The 22,320-nt window shown below is 50.0% G+C and overlaps 1 protein-coding gene across 2 annotated transcripts in view; it reads left to right on the top strand.

Moving 5' to 3' along the window:
• Nucleotides 1-3,582: 3,582 nt before the first annotated feature.
• The window catches only part of HEG1 (heart development protein with EGF like domains 1), a 91,843-nt gene continuing 73,105 nt past the window's right edge, over nucleotides 3,583-22,320 (top strand). Inside the window, exon 1 of one of the 2 annotated variants that reach the window (XM_055397362.2) lies at nucleotides 3,583-3,746. Coding sequence is in view for 1 of the 2 variants with exons in the window: in XM_055397275.2 (XP_055253250.2) it covers nucleotides 6,616-6,877 (262 nt within the window). In the remaining variant the exon portion in view is untranslated. Of the gene's footprint in view, nucleotides 3,747-6,414; nucleotides 6,878-22,320 lie in introns of those variants that run through there. The other variant, XM_055397275.2, reaches the window with a different exon arrangement.

Genomic DNA, 22,320 nt, shown 5'->3' with positions numbered 1-22,320 from the left:
ACACTGCCCACAAAACTCTGGGAGCCCTGAACAGGGTGGGCCTACTGGCACATTGGTCTCACACTCGACAGCTTTCTAAACTTTTTCATTCTGGTGGGTAGAACCGTGTCTCCAGAAAGACATGTTCAAACCCTAACCAGTAGTGCCTGTGAATGTGACATTATTTGAAAAGATCTTTTCACATGTAATCAAGTTAAAATGAGATCAGACTGAATTAGGTTGGGCTGTAAATCCAATGACTGGTGTCCTTATAAGAAGGCCAGGTGAAGAGACAGAAGGAAGAAGGCCATGTGGTGACAGAGGCAGAGACTGGAGCGATATGTCTACAAGCCAAGCAACACCACGGATGGCTGGCAGCCACCAGGAATTAGGAAGTGGCAAGGGAGTATTCTCTCCTGGAACTTTCAGAGAGAGCACAGCCCTGCTGGCACCTTGACTTTGGACTTCCAGCCTTCGGATCTGTGAGAGGATAAACTGTTGTTTTAAGCCACCAAGTTTGTAGGTACTTTGTTTTACAGCAAGCCTAGGAAATGAATGTATTGATGTTCCCCCAAATTTCAAATTCAGAGGCCCCACCCCTTCAGTTCCCCAACTCTTAACAAATAGCCTTGTATTTGCTATTTTACAAAAAATTTCAAGTCCTCAGAAAGAAATCCAAACCGCATCAGCCCTCTCCTCTTTCCCTTCTTCCAAGGCCGGTCCTTCCACCCATGCTACAGGTTCTCTTTTCCTGCTTCTCAGGATCCCTGTTCTGTCACTCGTCTTTTCTCGTTTTTAACCTTCGATTTTTCTTTCTCCCAGGCAGACCCTTTCTATGACCACATTCTCCCACTAAAATTCCTGGCCCCCTCCACTCCCCTGTAGTCACTCTCCTAATACACTTTCCCCTTCAAAGCCAAGCTCCTTTTTTTTTTTTTTAAAAAAAAAGATTTATTTGTTTATTTATTTTGGCTGTGCTGGGTCTTCGTTGCTGCATGTGGGCTTTTTCTAAGTTGCGGCGAGCAGGGGCTACTCTTCGTTGCAGTGTGTGGGTTTCCTATTGCGGTGACTTCTCTTGTTGTGGAGCAGGAGTTCTTGAAGAGTGGGCTTCAGAAGTTGTGGCACATAGGCTCTAGAGTGCTGGCTCAGTAGTTGTGGCACACAGGCTCAGTCATTCCCAGGCATGTGGCATCTTCCTGGACCGTGGATTGAGCCCGTATCCCCTGCATTGACAGGCGAATTCTTAACTACTCGACCACCAGGGAAGCCCAAAACCAAACTCTTGAAGTTGCATCGATCAGCTTGGTTTCATCACTTCCCATCCTTCCCGACTTGCTCCACTGTCCCTTCAGCTCCCTTGACATGTTTCTTACTATGGTCGCTGGTTACTTCCATGTTGCTAAAACCAGTGGCTTTTCAGGTCTTTACCTTACTTGACCTTTCAGCTGAGTTACATGCTGTTAACCATGATCTCCTTCCCTTTGCTCCAGTGACACAGCTTTTCCTGGATTTCCTCCCACTTCTCCATGCCTCCATCTCGGTCTCCTTTCTGGCACAGTCCCTCTCCCCAGCCATTTCATGATGAGTCCTCTGGGCTCATTTTTAGGCTTCCTTCACTTACTACAGCCCTCTCTAGATGATCTCATTCCCTGTTACGCAGATCTAGACCTCAAACTTGGACCTTTCCTCTCAGTTCGAGGTCTGCAGAGGCACACTTGACATGGCCACGTGGGCATCTCAAAAACTTCCCAAGTTCAAGACAAAGTTAATGATCTTGACCGCAGTGATCTAGTTCTCATCCACTGTTCCCCTTCCTTGTGTGATACCGCTATCCATCCAGTCATGAAAACCAGAAACTCGGGAAATCTTTGACCTCTTTTCCTCACCCTCTGTATATATCTGTATATCTCATGGATTTTACCTCCTGCAGTCTCAAGTCTGTTTTCTTCTCTGAACCCATTTCTATCATCCTCGTCCAAGAATTTTCATTTCTCACATGGGCTCCAAGAGTTCAGGCATCAGCGCTTGTCTCTTTCTAAATCATTCCCCTTGTCACAGCCGGAATGATACTTTCCATCTCCACCTCACTAACCTAAAATCTTAAAATGACTTCTCTAAATTATTAAGATAAAGCAAAAAATCTTAAAAATGGGCTGTCAGGATCTGCTCTGAAAGTCTCCAGCCTCCCTTCCCTCCATGTTCTCCCTCACTCTCTGTGTTCTAACCAGGTTGGCTTGCTTTGGTCCTTTCCTTTCCTTTATCTCAGTCCTTCCTGCCTCAGGGCTTTTGCTCCCCACTCTCCTTTGCCCGATTAGTAGCCTACATATTAATGGCCTACAGAGCTTCCAGATAGTAGCTCAGTATCTCGTTCACAGGGAAACCTCACACCATGTCTCTTCCTCCAGGGCACTTTCCACAATGACAAATTTACATTGCATTCTTTTGACTGCTCTCTGTCTCCTCCAAACCTTTAAGCTCTGTGAGGTCTGAGAGACTCACCCAACAGATAGGGCCAGGCACAGTGCCAGCACAACACAGCACCCAGCACAGTGCCAGGCACAGAGGAGTCACTTAGTAAATATTTGTTGAATGACTAAGTGAAAGAAAGAAGGCACTATGCTGGGTTCAGGACTTCCCAGAAAGCAATTCACAGATGAGGGGTAGAAGGGACAAGCAGATGAGAGGATGAGTGTAAAAATGTGATGAGCACACAGCAGAGGACAGGACGGAGGAGACGGTGATGACCAGGCCTGGCATCCCACCCCCAGATTATGCTCAGTCCAGGAGTCTGTTGACTGGTTTCTCAGCCCTCACGGTCTTTAGTCCCGTGATGTTACTGATATGCAGTCACCACTGTGTCTACCACCACAAACCCTACCAGGGCACTATCCTCAGGAACGGGCACACTCTGGGCCAGTTCTGAATGCAGTATTATTAAAGGCTCTGGTTAAAATCAGAGCATCATGTGTAGCACTTTAAGTCCAATGGGCTCCTGATGCCTTCCGGGCAATGATCTCATCATATCCTTAGATCAACCCCAAGAGGCAGCAAAGGGTAATGATTTTTTTCTCCCCACTGTACAGTTGGGGAGACTGAGGTCAGTAGAGATCACTTTTCTTGGCCAAGGAGTGAGAACAGCTCAGGAAGAGAACTTGGAGAGAACCCAAGGCCCTCTCTGCAGGGTCCACCCTCCAGACGATTGGCAGAGGAGGAGTCCACAGGCCGTGCACAGGCTGCCGCAGGAGCCTGCAGGCTTGTTTACTTTGGTGCAGAAGGACATTTCATCACCTCTTGGAACCACAGAATGTTAAAACAGATGGGCCCTGACAGATCATCTGATTCAACACCCTTGTTTCATGAAGGAGGAAACTGAGGCCAGAGATATGAATCTCCTTTCTCCTCCCTTTCCTTTCCCTGCCCTACTGATAGTAAGTGGTGGGGCAGAGAATGCCAGCTGTTTACCCAAATCCCTTCTCCCCTTCTAGCCTGTATGGCTAGACTATATTTTCCAGACTCCTTTGCCGTTTGGTGAGCCATGTGATTATGTTCTCTCTAGTGGGATATAAGAGGAAGTGAAGCCTGGCCCATCCAAGCCTCCATCCTCACATCTTCATGCTTCTTTTTCACCTCTGGCTGATTGGGATGTCAATTCCAAGGGCAACTTTGAAAGCGGTGCATTAGAGGATGGCGGAGATGCCGCAGTGTGGAGCCTGCAAAACAAGTTGGGGAGAGCCACCCCCCGACCTGAACATCGGTGCCTGAGTCTGGTAAGTGAACAGGGAGAACAAAATATCTACCACGTAAAGCTGCTGCCTTTGGGGAACCTATCTGTTACTGCAGCCTAGCCAAAGGCTAATCCAACTCCTACAAGTAGAGCAGAAAAGCCCCTGCAAAAGCTCTGACTATATACAGTACTGGAGACACCAGGCTCACTGCTGATTTCACAGTTAACCACTCTGGAGTGGTCCCCTCTCCGGTGGACCCTTAGAGAGGTTAGGAATGTCTGACTCTTAACCTATTCAGTCCAGGAGTTTGGTCTGAACGGGTTTCCAACCTGTTTAATTCTAGATCTGGAATGGACCTAGGAATGTCATCTGATTTATCTCCTTGGCTCTGGACAGGCCTCTTCTAAGCCATCTGAGATGACCAAAAATCTTGTCTGGATTTTTATATCCCTAGGAAGGAAACACTCCAAATTCCTTAGACACCTGTTTTATACTTCCTTGCTACTGTGTCAGAAGTTTTTTGTTTTTTTTTTAATTGAACACTAAAATAGCAGAGCTGGAGTAGTCTTCGAAATCATCAGGACAATCTTTGTTTCACAGATGAGGAAACAGGCCCAGATCATACAAATAGTGGTGAAGTCAGGACAGAGGGCAAGGGCCCTAAAACAATATGACTACTCTCTTCAGGGTTCTCTTTGCCTCCAACTCTCTCTTGCTCTTTTCTCTTGTTCTGTCCTGGGAGGAGATGAAATTATGCTGGGATCCATCTTCACTGTGATCAATCTTTCTAGGTTCTCCTGCTTCCCACCCTGCCCCTCACCCCCAGTTTAAGCCTTACCCAGCTGACCTGAGATAGGTCCTTCTCCTAGAAAGTGGAGAGAAGATCAGAGATGGTGAATCTGTGCCTAAAGGGGAGGCACGTGTGCAGGTGCATGTTTGGTCCCCAGGCCTTGATGGTGAAGATCTCTCTGAATCCACACCAGAAGCCTGAGAGTCATTAAGTCCTTACATGTCACTGGTTGCTCAGGAGGGTAACTGGATTATGTGGAATGTTCTCCGAGGAAAGAAGGGAATGGCAGTGACCAGAACCTCTGAACCTCACAGTGTCTTGGCTTGTTGGGGTTTGTCTGGCTGCCTCTGGGCAACTGGTTATATCAGAACCCTGGGCAGCCTGTTACTATGAGAGCAGGATCCAAGAAGTTGAACTGGGGCCAGGAGGGCAAACCAAGTTTCCTACGGGGTGTGATGGGATGACACTTTCTTGGAAAGGCCTGGTAATTCCACACGAGAGCCCTGGAAAGCTGGGTTTGTTTTGTGGTTCTTTAAAAATAAAACCAAGTCGTTAACTTCTCACTCCACAGTTTAAGGTGAACTTGTGTATACAGAGCATCCTTTATGTTTTCTACCAAGTGACTCACTTTGACTGAATCACCAGAGTGGGTCTGGGCCCATCTGTAGCTGTCCTGGACACCATGATCTGCTCATTACCCTCAAGGTGGATCATGGGGCTCAGGGACGGCCACTGAGAGGAGCAGAGAATCAGGGTGGAGACAGGCCTTAAAGGGAAGTCCACACTCATAGCTTCCCAAGCATCTGGTGGTCAGACAGTAGAACTGATGAGACTCCCAAGGAGCTCCAGCATTCATTCCAGTTGAGACACTATCTGGATTATTTCAAATTCAAAATTGTGGGACCAGAATATTAATGATGCCACATGGTCATTCACAGATAAATCGCTTCATCTTTGGGTCTAGCTTCAGAATCTTGAGCAAATTATTCTTTCATTTTGAGCCTTTCTTTCTTCACCTAGAAATACAGACGCTTAGTCTTAAAATTTTACAGACATTTTATCCTTTATTTACCAAGAAAGTCTGTTTACATGAAATCTTTGACTCTTTCCCCTGAAGGTACCGGCTTAAAATTTAGGGATCCCTGTGCATTATTCTGTTTAATGCGCGATCTACAGCCCTTTTCCGGATAGAGTTTGCCCTAGGCCTGTCTGAATTCACAGTTTTCTTTTCCCTTCAGCCTGTTTGGGTGTCCTGGCCATGACATTTCTGCAGAACTCTGATGTGAGCCAAAGGCAGTGGTGGGGTGGGGATGGAATCTAGGCTTGAGAGGGCGCGGGTAGTTGGGTAGGATGACTCTTCAGTTGGCTGAAGGGTGAGGTGTTAAGGCTTGGCCACCGCCAACTCAGCCCCAGCCCTGGGGGCCTGGAGGAGAAGTGGTGGTGGGTCGTGGGGAAACCAGATTAATAAGGGTGGGAACAGGGCCACAGGTTCCACTGCTCTGCATATCAAAGCACTTTGTAGGATCTGGTCAGTGCTAATCACATTACCCAGTACCTGCTTCTCGCCGATTGATTGTGCATTTAAGGAGTTGGGAAATTCTGGTTCCGGATTTGGAAGACTCGGGTTTTCTGAATTTTCTGCTCATGGCCAGGCAGTTCTAACTGGGGAAGGGCGGGCGTGTGTGCATGTGTGTGTTTGTGTGTGCGTGTCCGTGTCTCTGTGTGCGCGCGCCCAAGGCTGCCCTCTCCGAGGACCCCCTCCGCGGTCCCAGGCCGGCGCTGGCGGCCCGGCCCCCGCCCCCTTCCTGCCCTCTCCCCGCCCCGGCCGGCCGGGCCGCGCTCGGTCGGTGATGTCAACCCGAGGAGGAGCCGCCCGCCCCGCGACCCGCCCGGGCTAATCAGCATGGAGCGGCGCCGAGGCCGCCTCCGCCGCGCCCGCCCGGCCCCCGGCCTCCCTCCCCCGGCTCCCCACAACTTTTGAGGCGGGGACCGCGCTCGCAGCCTCACTTCGTTCACTTCCCCGGCCCCGCGCGGGACCCGCCGCCCGCGTCCCTCGCACCCGCGGCCGCCCCGCGCCCGCCCCGCGCGCCGGGCATGTGAGCGCGGGCGGGCGCCGCCACCATGGCCTCGCCGCCGCTCCTGCTGCTGCTGCTGCCGCTGCTGCTGCCGCCGCCGGCCGCCCCCGGGACGCGGGGCCAGCCGCCCTCCCCGGCAGGCGCGGGGCCGCCCGAGTCCAGCCCGGGTCGCGAGCTGCCGCCGTCGCCCACGCCGCTCCCGGAGCGCCGCGGGCCCGCACGCCCCGGCCACCGGCAGACCGCCCCTGCGCCGGGCGCCGCGAGGCGGCCGGGCCCCTCGAGCCGGGCCCCCCGAGGCGGGAGCGCGGGTGAGTGAGAGCGGGGGCGGGCGCGCGCGAGCCTCGGGCTGGGGGCGTGGGCGCGCCGGGGCCGCATCCCCGCCCGAGGCCCGGGCGACGCTCACCCAGGTGGGGGCTCCGCTTGGCCGGGCGCGCTGGGACTCTGCGGGTGGACCCGGAGGGAGGGCAGCGAGCCAGGAAGAGTGGTTTCCTAGACGCTTTCGCGGGAGGCTGGACTGGGGGGTGTGACCATCCTGTTGTCCCCGCACCCCCTTGGAAGAAAACTTATCTCCCATGGTGGACCCCGGATCCTGTATACACCTACCTTAAAAATGAAAGAAAAAAATCCAACCTCACAAAAAGCACTTCTCCCACTTCGGAGGTGATAACATCCGGCCAGCCCATTCCCCAATTCCATTTTTTTTCTGTGGATGCAGAAATAGGCCTCTCTCCATACAGAGCCTGACTTTCAAATTTAAATAACTGATTTTTTTTTTCAAGGGTTCTAGCGCTAAGGATATTTGTAAAAGACAAAGGATGTAGTTGGAAACCAAACACTCCACTGGCTCTCTCTAAAGCAGAGAGATCCAGGGACTGTGTGGAGGTGGGGGTTTCCAAGGTGAAGCCCTGTACGGCAGACCCCAACACAGGACTGTCCCCCAGCCTTTCCTCCCTTTTCTTTTCATGATGAGCTGCGGCTCCATACACAGCCACCGCCTGTCCACTCAGAGAGGGATCTGCCTACTCTCCTCCAGACCTTTGTATCAAGTTCCTTCTTTGGGTCAGGAAGAAATTCTAAGGACCGAGTGGAATTCCAACCATAATACCATTGTGACCCTGGGAATGTCACCTCTTTTGATCTCGGTCTCTCCATCTGTGAAATGGAAGTAATGACCCTCCTCCCAGCCTCCTGGTGATGTTGGGACAAAATGAAAGTAAAAATAAGTGGAAAGTGCTTTGAACAAAGTCAGCAATGCGGTGGTGTTAAAACATTGCCTTCCCATGAGTGACAAAGGCGTCGGTTCTGGGCTACCCAGAGAAGCCAGGTCACTTGGAACACTAGGTATTGTCTTAGAGTTTAGGTGAAGGCTGAAGACAGGTTTCATCTTCCTAGTGGATACTTCATTTAAGTCTCTCATATCACACAAACTTCCTGGGATAGGAATTAGCTTACTTCATTTCACCTAGGGATGCTTCCTCTAATTAAATAAGCAAAAAGCTTTAAAAAAAAAATCAGATCCTCAAGTAAAAACTCAATTTCACATTCATTAGTACTCTCATCATTGCAAATGCCTTGTCCTTGTGAACTTCTCCATCATGGGCACAGGATTGAGAAACAGAAACTGGAAAGGGAAGAGAGAAGGGAAGGAAGCTCCCAGAGACCTAAGAGACACACTCACCGTGACTCCAACTCTAGGTGACTTACAGCACACATTGTTTTAAGTTCCACGGAAAGGAGTCAAGAACATGAAAGAGAACATTTCCTGGTTTTCTCACACAAGGAAAGTAACCAGGAAGACTGTGTCAGTCCTCTAAATGGAAAGTGGGGTACAGGAACCGAAATCAGCTTTCTATGGCTGGAAGTCAGGCTTTCTTCGCTGTGGGGTCCGGTCTTGTTCATGGATGGGTGGGAGGGATGCTGACTTGAGAGGGACCTGAGTGGACGGGACTGGTGCAGAAGTCTCCTTCCTTCTCTTGTGGCTGAGAATCCTCACATAGCTCATCGAGCTCGGTGTTACAGGAGAGGGACAGTGGAGGCAGCTGGCTTAGGGGCTCAGCAAGTGAGAGCTGGGGCTGATCTCCCTTGTTGGTCAGGGACCCCGGCCACTGTGGATGATCCACGCTTCCTCACAGGCGTGGCGGGTAACTCTGCTAGTCTTGACTTTGCAACCTTTCCAGTTGCAAAGATTTCTTTGGGGAGGTGAGAGCAAAGAAGGTTTGAGGTGCGTGGTGGCTCTAGAGGCAGGCACATGAGAGCCACAGAGAGCAGCTAGGCAGGAGCTGGGGGCATCCCAAACTTCTCTGACCTGAGAGCATCTCCCCTGTTCCTCCCACGCCTCCACAGAGACCGCCCAAGGAGTGTCTGTGCTTCAGTTGAGCTCAGGCTGGCTCCAATGTAGAATGTAAGGAAGGTGAGAGTAGAAGAGAGGAAATTGATTACCTGTTGAAAACTAATAGAAGCTACTGATAAAGCTGAGGATTCAGGCAGGACTTGTGCTTCTTTTCTGGTGGTGGCTCAACAATGTCATTTAGAGGGAAAAAAAAGAAACAATGAACAAGAAATTTGCATCAAGTGATGTGCAGTGAGTTTGAGTTTCCTAGTAACCTCTGAGATTTTCTTTGGACCTTTTTTGATCAGCCACTGTGTATCACAAGGTATAATCAGTTATTTCCAAGGCAGCCAAGTCTCAATCCTGGAAGGGCCTCTGGAGGCCCTGTGGTCCACACAGTATCCCATTTGGATGTCTGTCCTCTCTGCATCCCTGACAAATGGACAGCCAGTATCTGCACCAGTGCTCTTGTGTTTGGGGAGATGCTTGCTGCTGCTGGTTATGAGCCCTGAGTCTTATAAATAAGGTGCTTCGTTGGATTGTTGGGGAAACTGCCTGCAGCCCCTTATGTTGTGGGGATGTTGGTGGTCAGTGCCTGGTCCTCGTGGCCTGGGCTTCCAAATACGGTGTCAACAGAGGGACCAGAGATGTCCTTTTCTTCCCTGGGGCCATTTCTAGCCCCTTTCCTCTTGGCAGAGATCAAGGTTCTCACTGTTGAGTGATTGGGCTTGCATTCTGTGGGTTGTTAGCCTGCCTTAGACCACAAGTCCCTGGCCGGCAGCTCTGCCCTGCTTCCCGTTTGTGTGGCCTTTGTTAAGCTTTTGCGCCCACCTGTCACCCGCGGGCTGTTCAGCTCAACTTGTTGCTGGTATTTCAGCCAGCGGAGATAGGATGCCAAGTCCTCGAGGTTTCTTTTCTCTCTCTTTTTTTTTTTTAACAACTTGGGGTTTCCGAGCCACAGTTTTAAGCAGAGTGCTTAAGTTTATACACTGACTTTTGCAGTCCGTTTGCCAGGCTTTAATTGTGAGATCCGCAAATGAGAGTGGGGGTTGGGGGAGGAGGCTTAAGTCATAATGAAAATCAATGCAGAAGGAAAGAACTTTCCCACCCAAAGGGGAAATGACGCTGAGGAGCTGAGTAGCCAACCCAAGGAATAATAATCGTAGAAAAATGCAGTTCCCTAGAGTAAAGGAAGCACAGTGAGCCCAGCCCCTTCTGGGCAGTTACATAGCTGTCCCCTGAGTGGCTGTAACTTTGCGGGCTAGCTGGTCATTCAGCTTTAGTTGGGGGGAACCCTTACACAGTGCACTGAAGACCCAAGCTGGGCAGGAGGCAGCCCCCAGGGAAGAGAGAGGGGCTTCCCTTCAGGATCATCCTGGCTGGGACTGGTGGTGGTGGTGGGGATTCCTGAGTAGCCCTATTGCTTTGATGGGGGGTACCCCAAATAGAAGGAGAGGTGTGGGGAAAGGGACTCACCCTGGCCCCTGTGTGTTTAAAAGCCACATCCTTTTAACCTCATGCGTACAAATGCTAAACTGTTGTTTCCTGCCTCAATGGTGTGGGAAGGGTGAGAATGAAAGGCTTTTGCTGCCCAGCTGAGCAGTTACTGCGCCCCTGGTCCTGGAGCAGGGGCGGGGAGGAGCCTGTGCCCTCCCAGTGATTCCCCTCTGCCTTCCAGCAGCCCTGCCCAGCTGGCTGAAAACGGCCTTCTCGGAACTGGCATGTTGTCTCAGCCGCTCAGAAGGAAAGCAAAGCCCCTATGGCAGCTGCAGTTTCCGAGTCCTCGGTGTCTCCTTCAGCGGCTGCCCTCTGCCCCACCCGCTTTTGTTTGAACAGAGGTTTCAGCTGCAGTAAATGTCCCTTCTTTCAAGAATCCTGGGGAAGGAAGCAACAGGAAAGATAGTTTCACTCCCTCTTTGACTTCTAGTCTTTGAGCTCCTGTGTGGTGGGAACTTTCACATTCCTCATCCCATTTAATTCTCAAAATAACCCCCACAAGGGATATTATTGCCCTTTTACAGTTGTGGAAACTGAAGCCTGGTGATGTTAGATAAGACATATAAAGGGAGGAGGAAGAATTTAAATTGATTTGACCAGATCTATTTGCTCTTTCCACAATTATCTTGTAGCCTGAGTTTTCTCATCAGTAAAATGGGGTGAGAGTTGTCTCGATCACTAAGATCCTCTCTAGCGTATCATCCTTCTTCCTTGGTCCCTTGCTCTCACCCTTTTTTACAGAATAGGGACTAGGATTGGGATGAGGAGATCGCAGGGGTAATGGGGACAACCTGCAGAATAGAGATTCTAATGAAAGAAGGTGGGCTCATGAGCCTTTCTACATGTATAAGATGGTATTTTATATACAGATTGTGAATTACACCCTGCTTATATGCCAATCCATAGGTTATTGGTGCTAGAGGTAACTACATTCGATAGCAACCAAACTGAAATGAATTGGTGATGTTCTTAATGGGCTCTCCAGGAGCACGGCTGATACTCTGAGGCCGTGTTATGAATACCCATTCAGTAGGAGGAGACATCAAATGGTACCCCATTCAGAGGCTGTAAAATTGTTTCTCTTTTCACATCTATACTCTCTTCTACCCACTTACCATGCATCTTGCTTAGATCAAAACAAAGATGTTTCTGTCCTGTCTTCTCGCTCTTCTTTTGTTGGAGTGTGGTGTGTGACTGTGTGCATCACATTTGATTGATCTGTAGATCAGAAAATAAGTACAGAGCCCTTTCTCTTTGTGAGGAGCTGCGGCAGGTCATAGGGAGGGTACCTGCCCCTGGGGTACATGCAGTCTTATTGGAGTGCAAATACCAATGTCTAAAAAGTGAAGTGATGGTGCAGAAGTGACTCATTGCTGATGCAGGGTCACGGGACAATCATCCTGACCCTTAGGTATGGTGTGGATGGAGACAGGCTGCAACATGCAGAGGTGGAGAGACAGCTGATGCGGGCATTCCAGGCAGACACGATAGAGAGAAGGAAGAAGCTACCTGAATATGGATAGACAGACGGGGAGGCTATTGACATCAGCAAAATCCCAAATACTGAAACACTGAAGATTTTTTTTTTAAATGCAGCTTCTTAACAGCCAGGAAGATGGGAGAGAGGACCTGGGGAGACTAGTTAGACTCTAGTATAACCGGAGCCATTGAAGACAGGACTAGAAAAGAGGACTGGGTCATGTTGGAAGGCTTTCGAGGCCTCTTGAAGGCATCTGTGTTTGTCTCATCCACAGTGAGGAGCCCCCCGAGGGCTTGCGAGGAAGGAGAAGTATTGTTTTCTTGGTGAGTGTTCACACTTGCTTGGTGCTGGGGCCCATGGGTGAGTCACATACACATCTGCCCATACTACAGCCCAGCAGTCAGGTCAGAGATACTGGAATGTTGATGGGCAGTGTATCCAGATGTCGGGAGGAAAAGGCTGAGCAGGGCTAGAATGGAGTGAGTGGAAATTGAAAGGGAGCGATGCAAGAACCCATGCAGGAGAACCTGGTGACCACCTGGCTGCGGGGGTGATGGGTGTACAGTGGACAGAGAGGAGCTGGTTTCCAGCAGCTGAAGTGCCTTTGCTGTAAAGACTGTAGCCTGTCCCAGTGGGTGTCTTCCACAGACAGCTGAGGATGCAGAACTGAGCTCAAATGAGTTTAGGGCTGATTCAGCCTGGCGGGTGAGCCTGAGCAGCAGTGACCACCCTGGAAGAAGAGGAAGCCAGCTCTGCCCTGATGGAGAACGTCCAGCGTAGATGGTGAGAAGGAATCAGCGCCTGGCAAGGGCCAGGCAGGCCTGAGGGCACCTTGAGGGCTGGCTGTGGAAGGGCAGGTGATTTGAGTCAGTACCCACTGTGGGTATACAAAGCTGTGAAAAATCACGTAAGCTGACATTAGTTGCTGAGTCTTGTCGCATCTGTACACTGTCTCAGTTGAAAGGAAAAGGGTGATGGGGAGAATGAGGCCTGAGGGAAGAAGGTAGATGTTGGCCTCGCTGGGCAAAGTTCAACGGTGACGCAAAGGAGGAAGGTCAGACACCTGGGGCCCTTGGTTCCTACCCCAAATCATCGTTGACTCCCCCATCCTGCTAAGGGAGTTGGTGACGCCGTCCACCTAGTTACTTAAAGGAGAAGCCTAGAAGCCGCCCTCCGCCCTCTTTGTCCTCACCCTCTGCATTTTGGTGCGCGTGTGCGGTGATGGGGGCACCTCCAGTTGCTTTTGTTTCATAACTAGACCCCAAATCTGCCTTCTTCATCCCTGCTGTTCTTTTGTCCTCCCTGTGTATACTCAGGCTCTCCCTCTCCTCTGTGCTCCCAGAAGCCAGTGATTTTCCTAAAATGTGCTTCTGGTAACCTCACTCTTGGGCTGAACCCCTCACTCTCAACCCTCCATGGGCTTTCTGTTGGGCTGAGAATAAATCTACACCCCCTGGTAGAACCCAAGATCCATAGGTCTGACCCCGCCAGCTCTCCGGCTTCTTCTCACACCACTCCCCGTCCGAACCCCCAGATCACTGTTTGTACACACCCAGCCCCTTCCTGTCCTGGAGACGGGGCACATGTGTCTCCAGCTGTAGTGGTACCTGCCTTGCAGGCAGAGGGAGCAGCCTGTGTAAAGGCCCCAAGGCCAGAAGGAGCTTGCTGCCTGTTTCAGGATGGAGAGATGGGAGGCCACAGTGGCCCGGGTCACATGGGGCCATGGGAAGGCAGTGAGGAGGGCAGACTGTCTTCTCGGCGCCAGGAGGGGTGTTAAGCAGAGGAGTGATGTGGAGAATAGACTGTGGGGAGCCAGTGGCTCTCAATGTGCACTTGTGAGCCCACGTGAGCTGCTGCTCCTTGGGAGGAAGTGTAGATTTTATTCATGTTTGTTCCCTCATGCCCAGCTTGGGCCCTGGCGTAGGGAGCGTCTGTCTGGCGTCAGGTCACCCTCTGCCCAGCACTGCCGCAGCAGCACCTACACCGCCACATGCTCTAGGGCTCTGCTTGTAAGGTCTCTTAAGGAGCCGGCAGGCCCCCAGAGACTGTTCAAGAGGGACACACGCCTTTGAGCTGTATTTTGGTTTGGGGTACTTGAACGTCATGTTGTTATTCTGTCATGTAAGCGTGTTTGAGGAAAGCTTAAGGTCAGATGGTGTAGGCAGCAGGTTAGGCTCTGCGTTCTCAGTTCCTGGGGTTGTTGCGGGTGGGGGCTGGAGAGGAGGCTCTGAATTCATTGGAGACCCTGAATAAGAGCCACCCCCAATCTCTGGGCAGGGGAGGAGCTGGGCTGCTAGAGGCAAGGAGATGGATTTGTTAAGTTTGACAAGTTTCTGCTTAATGTCTTTGATAAGTTGGGAGATGAAGACCAGGGAGGAAGATGGGTGACGAGAAGAGGGCAGAGGCCAAGGTCAAGCTCTCCAGCTGGCCCTGGGCCATCCTGGGCGTCTGAATAGAGGCTCACACAGGAGGAAGGAGCAGCAAGAATCTGGAGGAGAGACACCCAGTTGTAATCTGGTGGGATGTTGTTCTTTGGGTGAGGTCCTGACTCGTGATTACTGAGTGTCAGGCCAGTATTGACAACCACTGTTTCCTGTCCCCGGGTGGTAGGAGGAGACAGAGAAGCTTCAATGTGGGAATGAATTTTACTTCTGGCCTCTGGGGCCACCACTCCCTCCGGGTGAGACTTTTTCTGGAATCATCTTTTGCCAGGGTGTGGATGAGAGCCTTGCTGGGTTTGCAGTCATGGACCCAGGGAGGTCCTGGCTTGGAGGTCAGACAGACTCAGTCCAAACCCTAACAGTGCCGCTGGCCAGCTGTGGGGCCTTGCTGTGTTATTCAGCCTCTCCGTGCCTTCAGTTTCTCATTTGTCCAGTGGGCTATTAACAGGCCCGTGCTCAGGGAATAGAGTGTCATAGTCCCCTGGAGAGCAGACGCGACATTCCTGGGCAGGAGAGCTCTATAAATACTGGCCATGATGACACTCCCGAAACCAATGCCTGTTCACACTGACCGTTGTACTGGTGGCACAGCCACCTTCACCTCCAGGTTCAAGGTGCCTTCCGAGCACCTCTGTTACTTGATTCTCTCTCACCCTAGACCCCTGCCACTCCACCTGTGGTCTTCTAGAACTCTCTCTCCATCCTCAGCTTCAGATACAGAGAGAAAAGAGTAAGATTTGAAGTTGGAAAAACTCAGTGCGACAGTCCTTGCTTATAGTCATCTGAGGAGACCAGGTTAACACACATGAAGCAATTCAGTTCAGTTCAGTTCAGTTCAGTCGCTCAGTTGTGTCTGACTCTCTGCGACCCCATGAATCACAGCACGCCAGGCCTCCCTGTCCATCACCAACTCCCGGAGTTCACTCAAACTCATGTCCATCGAGTCGGTGATGCCATCCGGCCATCTCATTCTCTGTCGTCCCCTTCTCCTCCCACCCCCAATCCTTCCCACCATCAGAGTCTTTTCCAGTGAGTCAACTCGTCGCATGAGGTGGCCAAAGTATTGGAGTTTCAGCTTTAGCATCAGTCCTTCCAATGAACACCCAGGACTGATCTCCTCTAGAATGGACTGGTTGGATCTCCTTGCAGTCCAAGGGACTCTCAAGAGTCTTCTCCAACACCACAGTTCAAAAGCATCAATTCTTCAGCAGTCAGCTTTCTTCACAATCCAACTCTCACATCCATACATGACCACGGGAAAAACCATAGCCTTGACTAGACGGACCTTTGTTGGCAAAGTAATGTCTCTGCTTTTTAATATACTATCAAGGTTGGTCATAACTTTCCTTCCAAGGAGTAAGTGTCTTTTAATTTCATGGCTGCAATCAGCATCTGCAGTGATTTTGGAGTCCAAAAAAATAAAGTCTGACACTGCTTCCACTGTTTTTCCATCTATTTCCCATGAAGTGATGGGACCAGATGCCATGATCTTTGTTTTCTGAATGTTGAGCTTCAAGCCAATCTTTTCACTCTCCTCTTTCACTTTCATCAAGAGGCTTTTTAGTTCCTCTTCACTTTCTGCCGTAAGGGTAGTGTCATCTGCATATCTGAGGTTATTGATATTTCTCCCGGCAATCTTGATTCCAGCTTGTGCTTCTGCCAGCCCAGCGTTCCTCATGATGTACTCTGCATATAAGTTAAATAAGCAAGGTGACAATATACAACCTTGACGTACTCCTTTTCCTCTTTGAAACCAGTCTGTTGTTCCATGTACAGTTCTGACTGTTGCTTCCTGACCTGCATACAGGTTTCTCAAGAGGCAGGTCAGATGGTCTGGTATTCCCATCTCTTTCAGAATTTTCCACAGTTTATTGTGATCCACACAGTCAAAGGCTTTGGCATAGTCAATGAAGCAGAAATAGATGTTTTTCTGGAACTCTCTTGCTTTCTCCATGATCCAGCGGATGTTGGCAATTTGATCTCTGGTGCCTCTGCCTTTTCTAAAACCTGCTTGAACATCTGGGAGTTCACAGTTCACATATTGCTGAAGCCTGGCTTGGAGAATTTTGAGCATGACTTCACTAGCGTGTGAGATGAGTGCAATTGTGCAGTAGTTTGAGCATTCTTTGGCATTGCCTTTCTTTGGGATTGGAATGAAGACTGACCTTTTCCAGTTCTGTGGCCACTGCTGAGTTTTCCAAATTTGCTAGCATATTGAGTGCAGCATTTTCACAGCATCATCTTTCAAGATTTGAAATAGCTCAACTGGAATTCCATCACTTCCACTAGCTTTGTTCGTAGTGATGCTTTCTAAGGCCCACTTGACTTCACATTCCAAGATGTCTGGCTCTAGGTCAGTGATCACGTTATCGTGACTATCTTGGTCGTGAGGATCTAGGATTCAGCAAAAACAGTATGTGAAGTGTTCACTCGTGACTTCAAAACATTAAGCCTTTGAAAGTCAGTTATACTTGGGCCTCTGTGGCCAATGAGTGTTGTTCTTCAGGTCAGAACCTTTGGACATTACTGACACCTCCGAAGTGTTTGAAGGAGTCGGGAGCCACTTCAGAGCTGGTTTGCGGGGCGCAAGCAACTGGCTGCTGATTTGTTTTATTTTGGCAGTTATACCTTCTCCCAGATCCAAAATGGGTTCACTTATCTCCACCTCTTATATTAGAATGGGGTTTGAATTTGTGTCTGTTTCCAAAATAATCTAACCCCTTTATCAAGGGATGAAAAATTGCTGTTGTCTAGGAAACTCAAGAGATAATTCTGCAGGCTGTATTGAAAATTAGAGAATTTTAGAAAAGAGCATGAGCAGTGATAGCATTGTTGAAATAAGTGGCCTTGATGGGACCTCCTTGAAGGGGATCCGACTCTGGGGAGCTGAATTCTTGTGGTTTGCTAGGAATTATTTATAGTATCGTCACGCCTTGCGGTGATAGAGTGCCGCTGTCTCTAGCCGCTGGGAGGGCTGGGAAGACAGATACCAGTGGTTGCTCAAGTGCTCTGACAGGGTCAGAGAACTTCTGCTCTTAACCCCTTCACTTTCTAGGTCTTTCTAGGTATGGGGCACTGGGCAGACACCTAATATCTCTGGGTCTTACTGTCCTTATGTTAAAAATGAAGATAATAATGTCTATTAATGCTTCCCTAACAAGGCTTTTGAGGAGAAGCAAATATAATTATGACTGTGAAAGCATGTTTAAATGTTGGCGTATCAAGTAATGAGTCATAATATAATGAACTGATGGGGACCTTGGGCAAGATTTTTTTGTCTCTGAGCCGGTTTCCATATCTGTAAAACGGAGGTGATAACACCAGTTGTGTCTGCCGCACAGTGTGGTTGTAGGGGGTGAAGTGGGCGCATCCACATGGATGAGCTTTGTAAATGTGTGTGCTGCGTGTGAGTTAGTCATTGATGCTTCCTGGGGAACACATTGGACATTGTTACTACTCTTAAGTGAGGTGGGGCTCCATGGAGAAAGTAGATGTGGGACGATAAGGGAAAGGTGGAGAGGAGGTAGAGAGAGAGGAAGAACATTCTAGAAAATCTTGGTGGCCTTTTTCAAGCCTCTGCCTATCCTCTCAGCTAGCACTGGCCGAATAGCTTCTCCCTGTCTCTGCCTCACCCACTAAATCCCTCACAGCCCCGCCCTTGGCCTTTTCCCTCCAACTCAGTGCAGTGAACATTTATCGAGCATCTTCTCCTGTGAGCCACAGTCTCTCACAGGGGACACAGAAATGGGATCATGTAAGTTATAATTGTATAAAAAAGTAAAACAGTAGTGTTGAGGGAGAGAGTTGTCTCTGGGAAGGCTTCCTGGAGGTGGCAGTCTCTGGGCTGGGCATGAGAAATGAGTCGGATTTTGTCAGAAAGCCAAAGAGAGCAGGGTATTCTAGGTAGGAGGGTGGCAGGAAGGCAGGCTTGGAGAGGAGACAGCAGGGCTTCACCTGTTTTCACTGAGGGGGTGGTTCCCATGCAACCTGTCTTCTCTGCAGAAACCCAGTTCCATGCCTTCAGCCAGCAGTCAGACATTCACACATTCATACACATTTATCCTGCCTCACTTCCACACCTCAGATAGCAGTTATAAATGCAGACATGTCACCCTTTTGCTCCCCTAGACCTGGCCTCCCTCTGCCTGATAATGGCCCTGTTAATCTCTCCAGTGCACCTTCAAAACCCCGTCATCTCTGTTGCGCTGCCTTTTCTCACTCACGGGTAATCACTGTGGACTCTTCCCTCCCTTCTTTCCTCCCATCCTCCCTTCTCCCTTTCTTCCTTCCTCCTCCTGAACGGAATTAAGTTCACAGAACTCCTTTCTGATGGTGGGCGACCCAAGCTGTCGTGGTGTGTCATCCCATTTGGGTAGTGAAGCCGCAGCGTGGAGCCTGGGTCCCTTGGAGGACATCCTGGAAGCAGGAGGTCTGCCTCAGCCCTCTCCTGCTTTCGCATTCACAGCTGTCTTTGTTTCACTTCTTCCTTTTCTAACCTTCATTCTTTATTTCCATCTTTTTAATCAGTCTTTCTTTGGAGTTGGACAGACCCGGGTTGATGTCCAGGGCTTCTATTTGCCATGTAACCTTGGCCAGTTTACTTATCTCACTGCACCTCAGTGTCTTTATCAGAAAACAGGGATATTAACGGTGCTTACCTCCCAGGGCTGCCAAGAGGATTAACTGGGACGGTCCCTGTGAAGTGCTGGCACGTGCCTGCTGGAAGCCAGTGCCCCCCTCATCTGGGCTGCTGTAATAACAACCAATAATTACCCTACTCCGGTGGCCGTCTTTTAAAAAATTCTCTCTAGCTTTATCTCTCCCTCCCTCTGTAAGTTCCTCTCCTTCGTCTTATTTCTCTTTTCAGCCCCATTCCTTTCTTCTCCCTCTATTTTACCTTGTTCTTCCCTGGCTATGGCAGGTGATTTTTCAAGTATTGGTTATGTTTGAATCAAGTGTCAGGTTTCTCAATCTTAATTTTAAAGGGCTGTTAGTCAACTTTTAATTTATCTCCAAAAATAGGTTTTCCTTTGCCCCTGCAGGCTCCCAGTGGGCCCACGCCCGAGCCCCCCGCCCTGGTCCCATGAGAGCCAGTGACCACGGCGACCACCTCTTCTTTTCTGCAGTCCAGGCCTCAGCGTGGGTCTGACGCGTACATTTTCTAACCCTGTAAACTTTCCGGACAAAGGACGCTTCTCTGGTTTCCTCGGAGGCCTGACCGCCTCTCAGAGCCGGTGGAGTAACGGGACTGCAGACTGTGTGAAGGCACCGGCGTCCGGTTCAGTCCGCCCGCCGCCCCGGCAGCGCCCAGGCTTCCCGCCCCCTCCCCACGCCTCTCCCCCTTCCTCCTCGGAACCAGGATGTTTTCCTTGCCTCTTTATTGTTTAGCTAACCTGGCAGGCCTCCTTTGGTGGAGCTCTGCCACCAGGCTTCCTCTCTGGGTGTGAGCGAATGTCAGAGTGACCACGCGGGAGGCAAGGAGGCCGGTTCCCCACCCCGAACCTTCACCTCCAGGCGCCGCTTGCTTCTAAGGGCATCTTTGCTAAGGCGCCTCCGTTTCAGCTCCTCTGTGCATGTTTATTTTTCAGAGGGTAAAGCAGGACAAAGAACACCAAGGCACAAGGTATACAGGCCCCCTGCAGAAAGCCTTTTGTTTACTTATATAATCAATGGGAATCTTCTGACCTTTGTCCTTCTAAAGGTCTTGTTCCCCGCCTAAACCTATAGAATTATTTTTAAAGCAAGGAGCATGAGGTCACACCAAGGTCCTTCATCTTTCATTCCTGCCTGGATAGGCAGCCTCTTTCCTTTGCACCCCCGAGGCCACCTCAGGGGCAGTTCCCTCTCTGGAAGCCTGATCCCAGTCCCGGGTGGGCTCCAGGTCAGGCAGACTCCCGGTCAGTCCCTCAGGCCTGCCTTTGTCCCCAGAGGACGGTCAGCTGGACAAAAGCCGACTCTTTCCCTGGGAGGGGAGGATAATGTGCCTTGTAAAGTTCATGCTTCTCATGACAGGAGGCCCTTCCAGGGGAATCTTTTTAAAAAATCACATCATCGGATCTTGAGTCCAAACACTTCTCAGTGTGTATGGTTTTTCTTGGGGCTGCTCCTTTCAGGGTAAGAACAAGGAAGGAAACGAAACTCCCCGAGAGCCCTGGACAGTCCAGATTGAGAGCTGAGTCTTTTGTTCACACAAACTCATTTGGCTCCTAAACGTCCTCCACCCAGAATCATTACATCCGCAGCAGCATTTCAAAACACTGCCCAGAGTGGCCCAGCTGAGCAGGCGGCTGCCTTGCTGGTGAGATTGCAGCCACCCTCCCCCCACGCCCCCAAGGTTCCTGCCGGCCCCAGAGTATCCCGCCACTGGCCATCTGGCCTGAAATCCCCCTCATTTAGAGGATTCCTGGGGTGCAGGCCGTGAGGCCACCAGGGCCCTGCTGTGGAAGGCCCAGGATTGGAGGAGGGGCAGCAGCCGGGGAGGGAGGGTGGTGTTCTGGTCTTAGCTCCGCATCTTCCAAACTCCCCTAGCACCCACTCCGCCTCACTGGGCCATCATCTCAGCAGCACCAGAGGGATTTATTTCCATGGTCCAGCTTTCTTGAAGCTCCTTGACACAAGATTCCAGTGTCTTGTGTGTGGTTGACGCTCAGTAAACATATGTATTTTTTTATTGTGAAAAAATAAGTCATGTGACTTCCCAGTGGCTCAGTGGTCAAGAATTCACCTGCCAGTGCAGGAGATGCAGGAGACGTGGGTTCGATCCCTAGGCCGGGAAGATCCCCTGGAAGAAGAAGTGACCCCTCACTCCAGCATTCTTGCCTGGAGAATCCCATGGACAGAGGAGCCTGATGGGCTACATACAGTCCATGGGGTTGCAGAGTCGGACACGACTGAGTACGAGCACCATATGTAGTATAAAATTTACCATTTTTACCATTTTAAGTGTACAATTCATTGGCATTCATCACATCCACAGTGGTATACAACCATCACCACCAGTCATTCCCAGAACTTTTTCATTTTCTAAACAGAAACTCATCAAGTATTAACTTCCTCTTCCTCCTTCCCTCCAGCCGCTGCTAACCTCTATTCTGCTTTCTGTCTGTATGACTTTATCTATTCTAGGTACCACAAAGAAGCAGAATTATGTAATATTTGTCATTTTGATTTTGGCTCTTTTCACTTACCATAATGTTTTCAGGTTTCACCATGTTGTAACATATGTCAGTTTCTGTCCCTTGTAAGGCTGAGTAATATACTGTCGTGTGCATGTACCACGTTCATTTATCTGTTTACCTGATGACGGGCGCTTGCTCTGCTTCCACATTCTGGCTGCTGTGAATAATGCTGCTGTGAACATGGCTGTACAAGTATCTTGTATCTTGATTCCCTGCTTTCAGTTCTTTTGTGTACGTGCCTAGCAGTGGAATTGCCAGATCATATGATAATTATATGTCTCCGTTTTTGAGGAATCACCAAACCATTTTCCACAGTAGCTACACCCTTTTATATTCCCTCCAGCAAAGCACCAAGGGTCCCAATGTCTCCATATCCTTGCTAACACTTTTTGTTTTTCATTTTGTTTGGATAATCTCTATCCTGTTGAGCGTGAAAGTAAACATATTTTTAAAACTCATAAATGCCACTGACTGAATTGTGGGTTTGGAACAGTTACTGCCCCTCTTGGGCCTCAGTCCTGTCATGTGAGGGCCAGAGTAGTTGGCTGCTGGGGTCCCTGAGGACAGAGATCGCCTCTGAAGAGGGATGAGGGCACCAAAGACCACACAGCCAAATTCCCAACTCTGCCCAGAGCAAATAAAAGCCCTTGGGTGCTAGCTGGTGAAACAGGTCACACACCATATATTACATAGTTTGGGAAGAGCTGGCTGAGCTTCTCTCAGTCCTGACTGGTGTTCACGTAGGTGCGTTAATTAGGAAAGACACTGGAATGAAAGAGCTGGCCTCTAGTCTCTACTCTGCCACTTATTGTCTGGATTATTCTGG

Source organism: Moschus berezovskii, chromosome 1 (assembly GCF_049115385.1).
Source record: "Moschus berezovskii isolate FMDL1 chromosome 1, NW_MosBer_1.0, whole genome shotgun sequence".
In the NCBI taxonomy this organism is placed as follows: domain Eukaryota; kingdom Metazoa; phylum Chordata; class Mammalia; order Artiodactyla; family Moschidae; genus Moschus; species Moschus berezovskii.
Note: the sequence above shows the minus strand (reverse complement) of the source record. Positions and strands in the feature narration are given on the sequence as shown.